Here is a 13,480-nt window from a genome sequence, read left to right as displayed (position 1 = left end):
TTATTTTGAAATAATTACTACTAAAACTGCTTTTCTAATTGTGCAGGTAGAACCTAGGACTACCTCCTATTCTATTTTTTGTAGGCTTTTAAATATTGATGATGACTCTACTTAAATGGATTAATTATATACTGCAGCACTTTGATTCCCTTTAATGTTACATTTACAAACCACACAAATGGCCCAGATTATGAGATGAAGAATTGGCTGTAGTAGACCTGAATATTTTTTTCCTCATTATTCTGCCCTGAAATAAGTTCCTGTTGCTTTACGTTTCAGCTCGGCTATATTCTAAAATACCTTGGTGATCTAGAAGGCAACTTTAAGTGGTTCAGCAAACCACAAATTGACACACCAAATGGATGAAATCTTAATTCATAGCTTTCCCTTTAGCATCTGGTAGTGTGTGTGACAATTTATCAACCTGTGTTTTAGAATGAAATTATTGCTGCTTTGTGCCTTTCTCACGTTTGCCAGAAAGAATGAGAGGGATGTGAAAAACGAGCGTGCCTTCTGCAAAGGGGTTCAACGCAAAACATGATGATGGACGTTTCTGTGCTTACCAGCCAGTTTTAGCCTTTCTAGCTCCTTCCCTTCAAACTGCAGCTTCTGATTCAACAAGTCTGTCGTCTTCTCCCTCCCAAGGATGAGATCAGCCTCATCAAACAGGTTCTTCTAACTGTCCTTCACGAGGCGTTGGCGGGAAACCTTTTCCTTTTGCATCGCTTTCTTTCCTTTGATTTGGGATAGAAGTTTCTGTCTAGCTGAAAATAATACCAGTGGATGGGTATGAAGGGTATGAATTTCAGTGGTATGAATGTGTGAACTGCTGTTTTTGCAGGATTTCACCTGAAAATGTTTTGCGGAGTTGTGTTCGGGACTGAAGATCTCCTGATGAATACCATTCTTAAAACAAGTTCATCTGTTTTTTTGGGGTGTTTTTTTAAGTTACACTTCTTGCTGTGCTTGACTGACTTCCCCACCAAGAAGCAATTGTGGTAGTTGGAGTCCTCAGGCTGCTGTAAAGTTTAGGCTTCTTTTAAAGGTGGAGCCTAATCTTCAGTCCATGTGGAAGTTTATACAGCAGCGTTTAGGAAGTACTCTAGGCTGAACGCTTTCGTGTTTTTCTCAGTATGTGTTAGACAACTTCAGTTTCTGGTAATTTTCTCTCACTCTGCATTAAAGCAATTAGCGCATTTCACTGTAAGGTAAAAACCTGTCATTTTGCTCCTTCTACTTTGAAGGTATGCCTCCGATGTACTCTAAATTTTAAATGCGAGACTGATAGCTGTGTGCTTATTTCTGTACTGTTTTCACAGTACCCTGCTGCTGCTGCTGCTGAATACTGCCTTGCCCAAGTTCAATGCCTACATTGGTTTTGTGGTGTGCTTTTTTGGTTTGGGCTTTTTTTTTTCACTCTTGGTATCAGATTTCAGAGATGCTTTGCATATGACCGATTAAGCTTAATGGGTGTAATATATAACTTTAAAAAATAGCTTTCTTGCATAAATGCACATTATATATTGAGTTGTTAATGTATTAGAAGAAGAAAAATAACTGAAAAGTTGTGACAGTTATTGTTTCCTTATTGAATTCAGAACGTCGTGAAGGCAATTTCCTTGACAGGATCAACTCCAGAGCACTTACTAGTATGCTGATTTTTTTTTTTCCTTGATCTACCTATGAAATACCCTTTACAAGCTTGAAATTGGAGATAATGACTACTTTATTTGCAAAGATGGCAAAACTTAGTTTTAACAATTTGTTCTCTATACAGAATTTGTGAGGGGAGAGTAGAATAGCACAGGTTGCATGACTGGAATAAACCACAAAGCCATTTTATTGGGTCCAAATACAAAACCTGTACTTTTAATTGCACAAAGCCTCCCGTTAGGTTTTATTTATCTTTAAAGCAGGACAAATTCGTAGCGTGCGCTTTCAGTATCTGGGAAAAAGTAAGGCATGGAAAATTCAGTCTCTTTCTCTTGTCTCCCATTTTGCTAACACAGATGATGGAAACTTCATAAGCTGAATTGGTGGGACTGATTAGGTCATGCTTCTGGACATCTTGTCTTTTCAGAAAGAGAGCTTGAAGTTAGTACCTTTTACTAACAATAAAATAAGACCGGGTAGACCTTCACTTAGATTTACAGAGGTTTTTAATGGGCAGAAGAGGAGGAGATGTCTTAATACATGGAAGCCTCAAGTCCTTGGGTGTGTATTCAGAATAGGATCTGCTCTTGATCACCCGTTAAAAACAAGCAAAAAACCTTTTTGGGCTAAACTCAGAAGAGTGTTAGGAGCCTTCAGGAGCAGAGCGGGTCAGGGCCAAGTCTTTGGCCAACACAGGGATTGCTCGAAGGAGCTGCAGTGTGAGGGCCGGGGCGCACAGAGCAGCCAGCCCTCCACAGGGACTGGCCCACCGCGCATGGCCATCTCCGCAGGGCTCCAGCTTGTGCGTGAGCCAAAGGATTCAATCCCAGTTCGGCTAATTGGTGTTAGTCCAGAAAGCCCTTTCCAGGTATAGAGAGAAGCAACTTGTCTGTAGAAATCTTCTGCACTGTTGAAAACAGTTGAGTAAATTGCTGCTACCCATATTAGGAGCTCTTTCTGGTGTACGGTTGCATGCAGGTAATCATCACACCCTCCATATTGAGTAAGTGTCTGAAGGCTGTGTTTACAGAAGGCATATAGGTGTCTGAAGGTGTTAATAGTGGTATGAACTAATGTGCCTAATTGTTTTAAGTCAATCTTATTTTGTAGGCTGTGTGGTTTTCTAATTTCTAGTAGCCTCTGCTTTGCATCATTAGGCACTTACATAACTTTGCAAATCTGGCCCAGTCTGTTGTTATATTATTTTACCTCTCCTGATTACCGTGGCTTTGTGTGCAAGAAAGTATTTTGAGTAAAGTCAATTATAGTGGTGACTATACTGTAGTATATTGTATATGGCTGTACTTTATTTTCTATATACACTTCAAAATTACTTCATGATCTTTAAGCCTAAAGCTTTTTACTTTAAGGCACTGAAACACATCTCGTGTTAAAAATACTTGACTGTACAAGGTGCAGTTGTTAGCTCACTCTTCTTTGTTCTCCCTGCTTTCTTGAGAAAAGATCAAACAAAATGCAGTGACAGTGCAGGTAAGGATGTCTCACAAAACACGTAGAAGAAATGTAGCTTCCCATTCCATAAATTACTGGTACTCTGCTCACCAGCTGCCTGTTACGATGTTTTATTGATGAATAAAGATGGTGTCTGAGGCAATAGAATGTCTTGCATCTTACAACACTGCCAGTTATAAAGATGTCTTCTTGAATAAATTTCACAATTAGAAAGTATTGACAAAAATATTTAATCTTTTTTACATCAAAATAAGCTCAAACATCTGCTGCCAAAGTCAGACAATATCAAGTAATCTTTTAAAAGTATATTTTTATTATACTGACAGATGCATGGCTGCATGACATAGATGTCAATTTAAGTTACTAGTGCCATTAATACTTGACAAAGATATGCTCCCAGAAGAATTTATGTTTTTAAAATGTTGTCAGATGAGTATATGCCAACATAAAGTAACCAGAGTTATTCAGCTACGTTGTTAACAAAGCTAAAAGCATGTTATCTCCAGAGACATCACAAAAATTGGTATTCGCCTCATTTCTATTTTCTAAATTCCACAGAATTGACAGCAGAAAAACAATTTTGTGTCTGCAAATGTCTGTTTAAACAACCCATATATACATCCTTTTTCACTTTTTATACCTTTTGGCTTACAGCACAGAAAGATTTTTGGTTTCATTTGAGGTGAACTTCTTCAGCATTCATTTGCTTTCTGCAAAATTTCAAATAATCCTACTTCTTGGCAAGGATGCTGTTGTAAAGAGAACATTGAGGAAAATGTTAAGACTTGTGCCATAGTTTCTGGTCTGCTTATTCAGTCAAAAAAGTGTTGGAAGGGTATATGACTTAACTCATTAGGAAGGCTGAGATTTAAAACATTCATGTCCAGTTCTTATTTGTCAAATATGCTGGTATATTCATTATTCATATTTGTACATTTTAGTAACCTGAGATTTCATTGCGGGTATTCCATAATGAGAAACTAAGCTTACTTTAAATTCTTTCCTCCCAGGTCTTTCCTTTTTCTTTTCTTTTCTTTTTTTCCTCTCTCCCCACAGAAGTGTTTTGGAAGGAATTCTACTTCTTAGAGCAAGAGTGGAATTTTCTGGGTAGGCCAGACCAGCAGTCATGGAGTTTGTTTAGTAGCGCTGTCCTGGTGCTGCTTCTCTATGTTAAAAAGCATAAAAGTGTAGTCCATTGAGGCACCAAATCATTTGAAATACTGAATTTCTGGTTGAATCTGGGGTCATAAACATCTCATTAAGGGCTAAATCATTATACTCAGTGATTAGAGACTGTTTTTTCTTTTAAGTGGATTTTTTTTTTTTTTAGAGTGGATTTCTTCTTAGAGATGAGCGTGAACTTTGTAGAAACACTTTTTACTGCTAATGCTTCTAATGTATCTAATAAAAAGAAATCTAAAACTTTAGGGCTGAAAGCCATATTACTACTTCTGGATGTATTTCTGTTCGCTGTACTGAGGCAGACTGTGAGGGTGAGATCTGTCTCTCAAAATGCAGAGTTCAAGACTCCTTTTCAAGTGGTGGCGCTGCGTAGCATCTCCTGTGCTGTGATTTGTCTCATCCTGAAGCCACTACTTAAAATACACCACAGGAACTGGTCCCCAAATATGGCTGGGGTTTTTTTTTTAATTCTTATTTTTTTATTGAAGCCTGTGTTACTGGTGCAGGAAAAAATATTTAAAATTGGATGAGCTCTCACCTCTGCTGCCTCTTGCGGGCCTTTGCTAAGTGAGATGTTTTGGATGGGGCTTTATCAATGTCTGTTATATTCCAGTCTGACAAGGAAGTACGTGGTCTGCTGGCTGCCTGACCACTCTGTGTCATCACTCCTCTTAATATAAATGACTATTTATTTAAAATAATATTTCAAGGTTTGTGTTGTGAGTGGATTTTCAGAATTAATGCCCAGGATTTTGTTGTAGGCTGTAGTTTGTAAGGAGACAATTTTAGAAAGGTTGGGCAGGTTGACTTGAAAGGGTAACACGGGGAATGAAATGGGGTGCAGGAAGTCTTTACCACACAATTCTTTGGAGCCCCTCCTATGCTTCTTTGTTTTCTTTTACTGTTCTTTGCCTTGGTAACTTGGTAGCAATCTCCTCTTTCCTCCACCCCAACGCTCCTCTGACTTGAGAATCTTGTTCAGCTTTGGAATAGAGAAATAAGGACAAGAGGTTAGTCAAGGTGGATTTACTAGTTGTCTACGAATGTTGTAACATGTGCTACCTAAGGCTGGGCACGCCCTGAGTCAGGTGGGGGCGTTGTACATGCACACAGTGTGGTGGTGCAACCTGGGGAGCAATTTGGACCCCATCAAGTTTGGAGGTTGAAAGCTCCTGGAGTCCCACCACTGGTTGCTCATACCTACCCATAGTTGAACCTCTACAGCAGGAGCCCCTCTTGAAGTGTTTTGCAAGACTTGATCATTTGGTAGCACTGATGGACAAAATGCAGCTGTAGATTACCACTGGGGGACTGAGAAGAGAGGCAGTACTTGCTGCAACATAATATGATGTGATTGCAGCCATGGGGCTGTGCTGACCTCCTCTCTGAATCCAGGTGAAAATCCTCAGCTCTGGCTGGGGGAAAGTATTCTTTAGGTGGTAAGTGACAAGTTACTTCTTTAATGGTAAGGCTTTCCTAAAAATGGAAGGAGAGGTATATTTTATTGGACTTTTTTGGTACAATCCAAAAAACCTGAAAATAGAAGTTCTTGCTTTTTGAGTGACACATTATCTTCCTGGAAAGGATGCTGTAAATACAATTCAGTCATGTTCTTTCCTGGCATCATAGGAAAATGGTTTGATTTTCTTCCTAATAGTCAAGCACAATGCTTAAAAAAAAAAAAAGTGCCTGTGAATTATTACTGCAATTTCAATAGCTGTAATAGATGCATTGCAGCCAAAAATCTGTTTGAACTGTTTTTGCTGTTTCTATAGAGAAGTGTGTGATGCTGAGTTATACTATATGTTATTAACAAATTTTAGAAAGTATTGGAAAGAGGAACATTGTCAGGAAAAGTTAATGAGAGAAACATAATTCTCTGAGAAGCTAGCGAATGAGAGTTTGCAGTGGGGATGTTGGCTGGGTATCAGAAGATACTTTTTTAGCAGTGGAAACTTTGGTTACAGTGAGGTATAGCGGGTTTTAGCCGTGTCTCTTAAGTCTCTCAAACATAATAACTGAAATCCTAGAATTTGACTCATTCAAGAACTAGAATGGTAGTTGTAGGTGCATTCTACAGTGCCAAAAAGAATAATCTTGAATAGCAGACTTATGGCAGTAGATGACACTTTGTTACTTTTATTTTCTTTTGATACGAAGTATGCTGTATTTTGTCTCGGATATACTGGCTTTACTGCAGTGAAGGTGATGTTACCTGTTACAGGAATCTGCTGTAGAAATACGTGGGGCTGTTTTTAATTTGTGTCTTTAATAGTGAATTTCAGTGAGGGCAAGAGCAGGTAAATATAGAAAGATTGAAGTTCAGTGGCACTCTTTGCAGTATGTCTGCACACATTTATTATTACTATTGTTATGTATTTTTTAAAGGCAATTTATATATGGAAATGTTTGTTCCCTGCTAGCACTGTATAGAGGATAGCCAAGAGTCTAAAGCGGCCTTGTTATGCTATGTAAAAGCAAAGTAACTGTGTCAGTGATGTCCTAGCAACATAGTTGATTCATGGGATATAGATACATGAAAGTTAAGGATCTTGAGCTAATATAACAGTATGTGACAGCCAAAAGGGAGGATTTGCACTGTCTTCTCCAAACTGTGTTGCCCCATCTTTTCTTCCCTAGCCACACTGTTCTGCCACTTGTGTATCTCTCCATGAGCCAGTTCACCTCAGTGATGTGTCAGAAATCTGAACCAGAAGGAATAGTAGATAGTTTTCAGCTGGTTTACTGAGTTACATCCGAAGGAAGAATCCAGACAGCAAAAAGGAAGTCAGGTGCTTCTTTGAAAATGGCTACAAATGGCTTTGGTTTAGAAACAAAGATTATTTGCCCCATTTTCCTCCATCTAATCTTCCAGAATATTAGAACCAGACTTAGATCAGATAGATGCACAAGAACATCCCTCTAGGTCTTGGCCTCAACAATTCACTCAATGAGTGTAGGAACAACTAGTCCTAGGATGGGTGACTGTCCCTGTAGTTTGCAGTTTATTTTGATTTGATTTTGTCAGCTATGCTGGCTATAAAGCTGCATATTTATTTCTTTAAAGAGCATTGCATTTTGAATAATATAAAGCTACTTCTTGAGTCACTGTAAGATAATAGTATTAATGTTACACGTTGCTTTATAAATCAGAGATCTTGGGTATGCTACTTTGATGGAAAATTTAGCTTTTCAATGAAGACAGTTTCACCGCAGTGTCAGTGAAAGCTGGCTGCAAATGGTTGAGCTGAAAGTGGATGTTAAGTCAGAGATGTTTGTAGAGTATCTGAAAAAGAAATGAGGAGGACCAAGGTAACTGTCGATTTTTTGTGAGAGTCTCAAGAAAGTGATGGAAAAAACCAATAGCAGGGAATTTGCTGTTCACATTCTTCTATGGAGGAAGCAGAGAGAAATCATAGAAACAATAACGTGTAAGAGTAGAAATTTTGGATACTGGAAAATACCTAATTTATTCTGTGTATCTTGCCATCTACCCTTGTCCTGGAGCAGGAAATGGTTTGATGTCTTGCTTCTCCTTTGCTCATCAGCAAGCAGTAAGAAATACTTGTGTCCATCCCTTGTACTCTTGTTTTTATACTGCGTTTTATCTATATTACGATAGGACAGGGATTTGTTTCCCAGACATCTAAAGGGTGAATACTTTACTCAAGGCAGGCTTAGAAGCCTAGGCTTTCCTTCTGTTTTTGCCTAGGCAGTGAAAGGAAAATGTTTGGCATGGCTCCAGTTGTGCTAGCTTAATTTCAAGGACCATCTTGTATCACCATGCTCTGAAAATTGCTTTCCATAAGTGATTTATCCATTTCTGGCATGGATAGCTGGATGGTTACAGTGCAGGGGCAATTAAGCATACTGAGTGAAATCCCAACTTAATTGCATACAATGGTAAAACACCCTTTGATATCAATGGGGCCAAGGTTTCTCATCATCCTCCTCAAAGGTCCCATGTCATAGAAAACAAGGAGAGCTAATCAAAAGTTGCATCAAAGTCTATTTAAGTTCCTTTAAAATGAAAGACTTTTACTTCATTTGGTAATCAAAAAGGAATGTGGTTTATAGAATTATAAATTCAAGATTGTAATTTCATAAACTATTCAACACATTAAGCTTTAATAATTGTATTACTGTTTTATTTATTAGATCACATGTTCAAAGATACTGCAAAATAGTGCAAAGGTAAAGATTGTGATTACAATTTACATAAATGATTGTTTTTGCAGTAAATGTTTTTGGATAAGTGGAGAGTAGCAAAGTTACTGAAACAATGGAAAATCTCTTGTGAAACATCTTCTGGTTTTGTTCCATCTATATTTAGGAAGCTCAATGCTAACGGTTCTCCTTTTGTTCTTCTTGCAGCTAATTCCAGCCTTCTTGGAGGTGGAGGAGGTGAGTCTTTGCTTAATGCTGTATTTTTTCTTAAATGTGAAATATATGCCGAGCAAATGTAGTGTTTAGTTGGTTATAAAACAATATATGATAAGTTCAAAAGGTAGAAAAGTAAAATTATTAGATGGGAAAACTCACCAAAGTTAATAACGTTTCATATCATCAAGAGGCAGGGTGTGTGACTGCTGCTGAATCTGTTTTCCTCTCTGGATTAGACTAGGGCTGACCTGTATATGGGGCTAACTGAAACATAAAGGAACCAAACTGCCTTATGTTATGTTGTGTTTAAGTATTTAGGATTTTTTTTTTTAATTTACTTCAAGGCAACCTTGAATGCGTGTTAAATAAATAGCTTTTAAAAAAAAGTTAAATAATTAAAACATGGTAAAACCTCATTTTAGTGAATCAATGAGGTTTTATCTTTGCACTTTTTTTTTTTAAAACTTTGTTGCTTACCCTATTCTGCTTGCCAGAATACTCAAGTAGATTTCAGTACAAATCTTTGGTGCATGTAAGAGATGCTACCAACATGTCTATTAGTAAGACAGAGAGGCACAAGTGCACATAGTGGGTATTGTTTCCAAATATATGGGTGCTGTAGATCGATGCTATTTTGCTTTTTGTAATACTGTAGTATCATCGCCGTAGGAGCTTACACAAGTGTTAACAATTCAGGAAAAGAAAAACCATGAAGAGCTTGATCTCAGTTTTCTGTGACTTCCCCTGCCTCCCAGAGGGAAGTAGAAGAGCTCAGTTGTGGAAATTTCACAGTGCAGGAGCGGTAACAGGCAGCGACTAATCTTCCTTCCTGGCTGGAGTTAAAAGGACTTGATGATCAGAGCTTACATATGCCAGGGTAAAGGAAGGGGCTCTGTAAAAAGACAGAAGATCGCTGTTGCTTGTGAGGCTTGAGGAGAAGTTGTCAAAGCTTTTGTTTTAACAGCCTTAACTGAACAGGCCTCCCTTATTTGTGGACCATGAAAAGGTGCTTGACAACTGCACCCAGGTGTCTCAATAAAACAGTTCATGTTTCTCGGCTGTGTGTCTGGACATTAAAGTACAGGGAAGCCTTACCTGGTAATCCTGTTGGATTAATCTGTTTCTTTTGATTCGAGTTAGTTGTTTGCAGTATACCAAATTTTTCTTTGTTTAAAGGAAAATCCTTTAAAAGGTAATCCTTCGCTAACCATTCATGTTCCTGTGGAGCTGTCCGTGTACCTCCTCTCCAGCACTTGCTCCCAGCTGGTAACATCCAAAAAAAAAAAAAAAAAAAAAAAAAAAAATCAATGCAAATATTCAAATTCCAGTCAGGTTCCCAGAGCACTGCTGCTGCTGAAAGGATTTGGCTATTGACTTTCTGTGGTATTTATTCAGCTGGACCATACTTCAAAAGTTGATGTCCGTTCAGCGTGCCACTAGATGACATGGCTCTACCTCCGTGGCAGGCTGGATGAGCCCACGCTGTGAGTCAAGTCAGGATTTTTCCTGTGTTTTATGTGTTAGAAGTGGGGGAGTCTCAATCAAGTTAATGTATTGGCAATTAAAACCGCCTCCTTCCCACCCCCCTGCTGCCACCCCACCACCTCCTGGTCTCCTGCCCCCTCAGGGCAGGCTGAGGTGATGGCGGCACACGAGGCTGGGTCAGTGTGCTGCTGCATCTTCTCTTCTGCATCTCCCCTCTCTCCTTCTGCCCTGGCATCATTTTGGGCTTTTACCACCATTTCTTAAATAAGTTTCCTCAGTGGTCTCAGGAAGCTCCTGTGGCAGGTTGAGTTTTGGCGCACAGTGGGTCCCTTGGGGAACTGGCTGCGGGCAGCACAGGGCAGCCCCAATGCCCTCCCACAGAGGAGGTCTCCCTGCAGCCCCCTGTGGCCAAAACCCTGTGAAACACAATCCCAGATCCTTTAATCTCCGGTGGAAGGATAACAACATACCCCCTTGCTTGCGATGCAGGTAAAATACCAAGTTTGACTATTTTATGGTTTAGAGTTTGGCTGCTGGTGGTTGAGGGGCTGTGTTTGTGCTCTGGAGGTGCCGTGAGCCGCCCTTGGGTGGAGTGGCCGACGCGTCCTCAGAGCGCACTCACTTAGGTTTTCCAAGTCTTTTGAGGAAAAATCCTGAGAATTTTGCTCCCAAAGTAATCCCGACTTTGGGCAGCCGCCATGAGGTGTCTGTGGCTCCGGCCTTGGGTGCATGCATTGGCTGTGCCCTTTCAGAGAAGGGAAGGGTGCACAGGGTCTGCAGGCTGGAGCTCGCTCAGGGGAGCACAAGATGGAGGCACCCCTGGCTGGCCCACCCGCCTGCCGCAGGCAGATGAAGCCCGGAGCCCCTACCTCTGGGAAAAATGACTTGTTACTGGCAACGTGCATTTCTCTGTAGAAGGGATCATTTTGTTTCCGGTTGAATGGGTTTGGATTTTAAATTCTGGATATATTTTTTTCCTTTTTCCAGGAGGAAGTAGCAGCAGCACTCCACGTGAAATATTGCTAGTGAATTATTAAAACTTTATTATATACGTAAACACCAAAGCCTTCTTTTGATTGCAGATGCTGAATATTTATGATAATGCATAATACCAGTGTAGTTTTTCCAATAATGGGATTCAGATCTCTTCAGTAATGCTCGTTAATTTAATCTCTCTGTCACTGCTGGGGGTATGAATACGTATCTTAGTTTTACAGAAAATTAAAACCAGAAATTTCCACTTGCCCAAGCTCACGCAACAGGTTTTTGTGATTTTGAGCTGCTTTTGAGCTGTTCTCTGTTCAAAATCTTTCTAGAATTGAACTCAAAATAGTTGGAAATGGTTATTTGAACACCCTGATCTAATGCTTGTGAATTACTCAATACGGATGTTAAAACCATCTTCTGGAGGAGAACTGTTGAGGAACCCAATGGGCGATGTTGTTGGCAAACATAATGCACCTGGTTGTAAGTTCAGGTGCTGGTGGGTTTGGGTGGCTGCTTATCATCCCTGCGTCAGCTCGGAGCCACATCAGGGCATCTGTGTACTTTGATTTCCCAGAGCCAGAGTAATGATTTGTTCTTGCATTCCCCATTTGAATGCTGTCTATTCATTTTCATGACCATTTGGAATGAAGAGATAAAAGTACAAAAGATACCAGAAACAATTTTTCACAGAACTGTTTAATCATAAAATTGAGAAGCACACAATAGAGCCTTAGAAGAATCTTTAGTTAAATATAGATGTCGAAGGTTTCTTTCTGCTTTTCAAATAACTCTGAAGTTCCAGGATTTCATTATGAGTTTGGTGAGTGAGCCTTTTTTCTTCTTCATTCTTTACTGTTTTTAATAATTGATTTTTAATTAGGAGGCATATTTCGCTTTCAGGTCTAGATTTATCACACATTCAGCATCTCACTGCTCCTGTTAACTTGCACAAAGTGTTTATGACTTATTTGTGCATCATGTATTATTTGTCCCATTATGTTCAACAGTGCAAAGGTGAAAATTATTAAGAAAATTACCTGCATTTGGAGGGAGTGAGGAAAAAACATTTGCTATTTTGAGAAAAAGTGACCCCTTTTGAAAATGTATCATGAAGTTGTGGCTGTTGAGAAATCAAAATGCCCTATTTTACATGGCAATTTTTTTCTTTACATTCTTTTACAGCTGTGTCAAGGAATGAAAGTATGTGATTTCATGCACTTTGTTAAAGCAAAGTGAGAAAGAGCTGAGATTTCTCCTCCCCCTTACAGTTTTGGATAGTCTGTGGGTTTTTGGGGGTTTTGTGCCCCACTGTCCCCACCTCATTTTCAGTTATTTTCCTTGGGGTTCATTTTTCCTTTAGTAATTTGCTGACTGTAACAAAGTTCTTATTGCATGCTGATTTCTGGATTGGCTTGCTTTCTTTGACCTTAAATTGAGGGTCTATTTAAAATAGCAAGCTAGGGATTTTTTTTTTCCCCCTCATAAGATTTTGTTGCCTATACTAGAGTTGGGGAAGGAGACATCATTGTTTATTGTGTCCTGTTATGAACATAATTTTTGTCAGCTCTGTACTTTAAAATGGTAATTTTGTCTTTAAAAACTCTGAGAGGAGACAGGTTATATTCGCAGTCTTTTGTAAGTATTGTTTGGACCCAGTTTAAGTTGGTTGCTCCAAAAGATCTGTCTGCTTTTCTGTTTCTCTCCGTCTCTCTGTCTCTCTCTTTTTTGGCCAGTGTAACTGTGTCTTTTCTAGGGCTTTTGCTGGCATGGAAAAAATTAATTCCTATATAGCCATAAGTATGTTAGCATATCTTAAATGTAGACCAGACCTACCTCTCCAGTCTGCCAAGATATGGTTTGTAGGCATGTCATTTTAAGCAACTGTTACAGCATGGGGAACTTGTATTGTGTTCATGATCACAGTAGGGAACTGGGTTTCTCTGTACGTTATCGGGTAGACTCCATTTTGAAAGTGGGATTTGCCTGCCTTCTTTGTTCGCCTTTACCTCTGTGTTAGATTATAATAGTGGCAAAAAAAGTGTTTTCTCCTGCTGGAAAGAAATTACCACAGATTGACTTCTATCCTGGAAAATGGGTTTATTAGGAGGGAAATGAGCTATTCAATGGCTGGAGTCTTTTGCTGAGCCTGAGAGCAAAATCACATGATGCAGGAGACGGACTTTGTGCGAGGGTCAGTATGCCGCTTCAAAATGCGAGCAGCTACGCTCACCTACATGCAAGCATCTAGTGCCACATCAGCCCAATGAGCTCTCCGAGATACAGGCATGGATCTGGCAGACAGGACGCAGGGTTGGCT

General features: G+C 39.5%; 1 protein-coding gene across 5 annotated transcripts in view; it reads left to right on the top strand.

The window, feature by feature from the left end:
* MACROD2 (mono-ADP ribosylhydrolase 2) overlaps positions 1-13,480 on the top strand; it is a 913,271-nt gene that overhangs the window by 184,035 nt on the left and 715,756 nt on the right. For all 5 annotated transcript variants that reach the window (XM_076335066.1, XM_076335065.1, XM_076335063.1 and 2 more), the window contains one exon: positions 8,683-8,712. In XM_076335066.1, the coding sequence (XP_076191181.1) occupies positions 8,683-8,712 (30 nt within the window). The remainder of the gene's footprint in view (positions 1-8,682; positions 8,713-13,480) is intronic.

This window comes from Aptenodytes patagonicus, chromosome 3 (assembly GCF_965638725.1).
Source record: "Aptenodytes patagonicus chromosome 3, bAptPat1.pri.cur, whole genome shotgun sequence".
Taxonomy (NCBI): Eukaryota; Metazoa; Chordata; class Aves; order Sphenisciformes; family Spheniscidae; genus Aptenodytes; species Aptenodytes patagonicus.
This window is presented reverse-complemented; position numbering and strand designations above follow the sequence as displayed.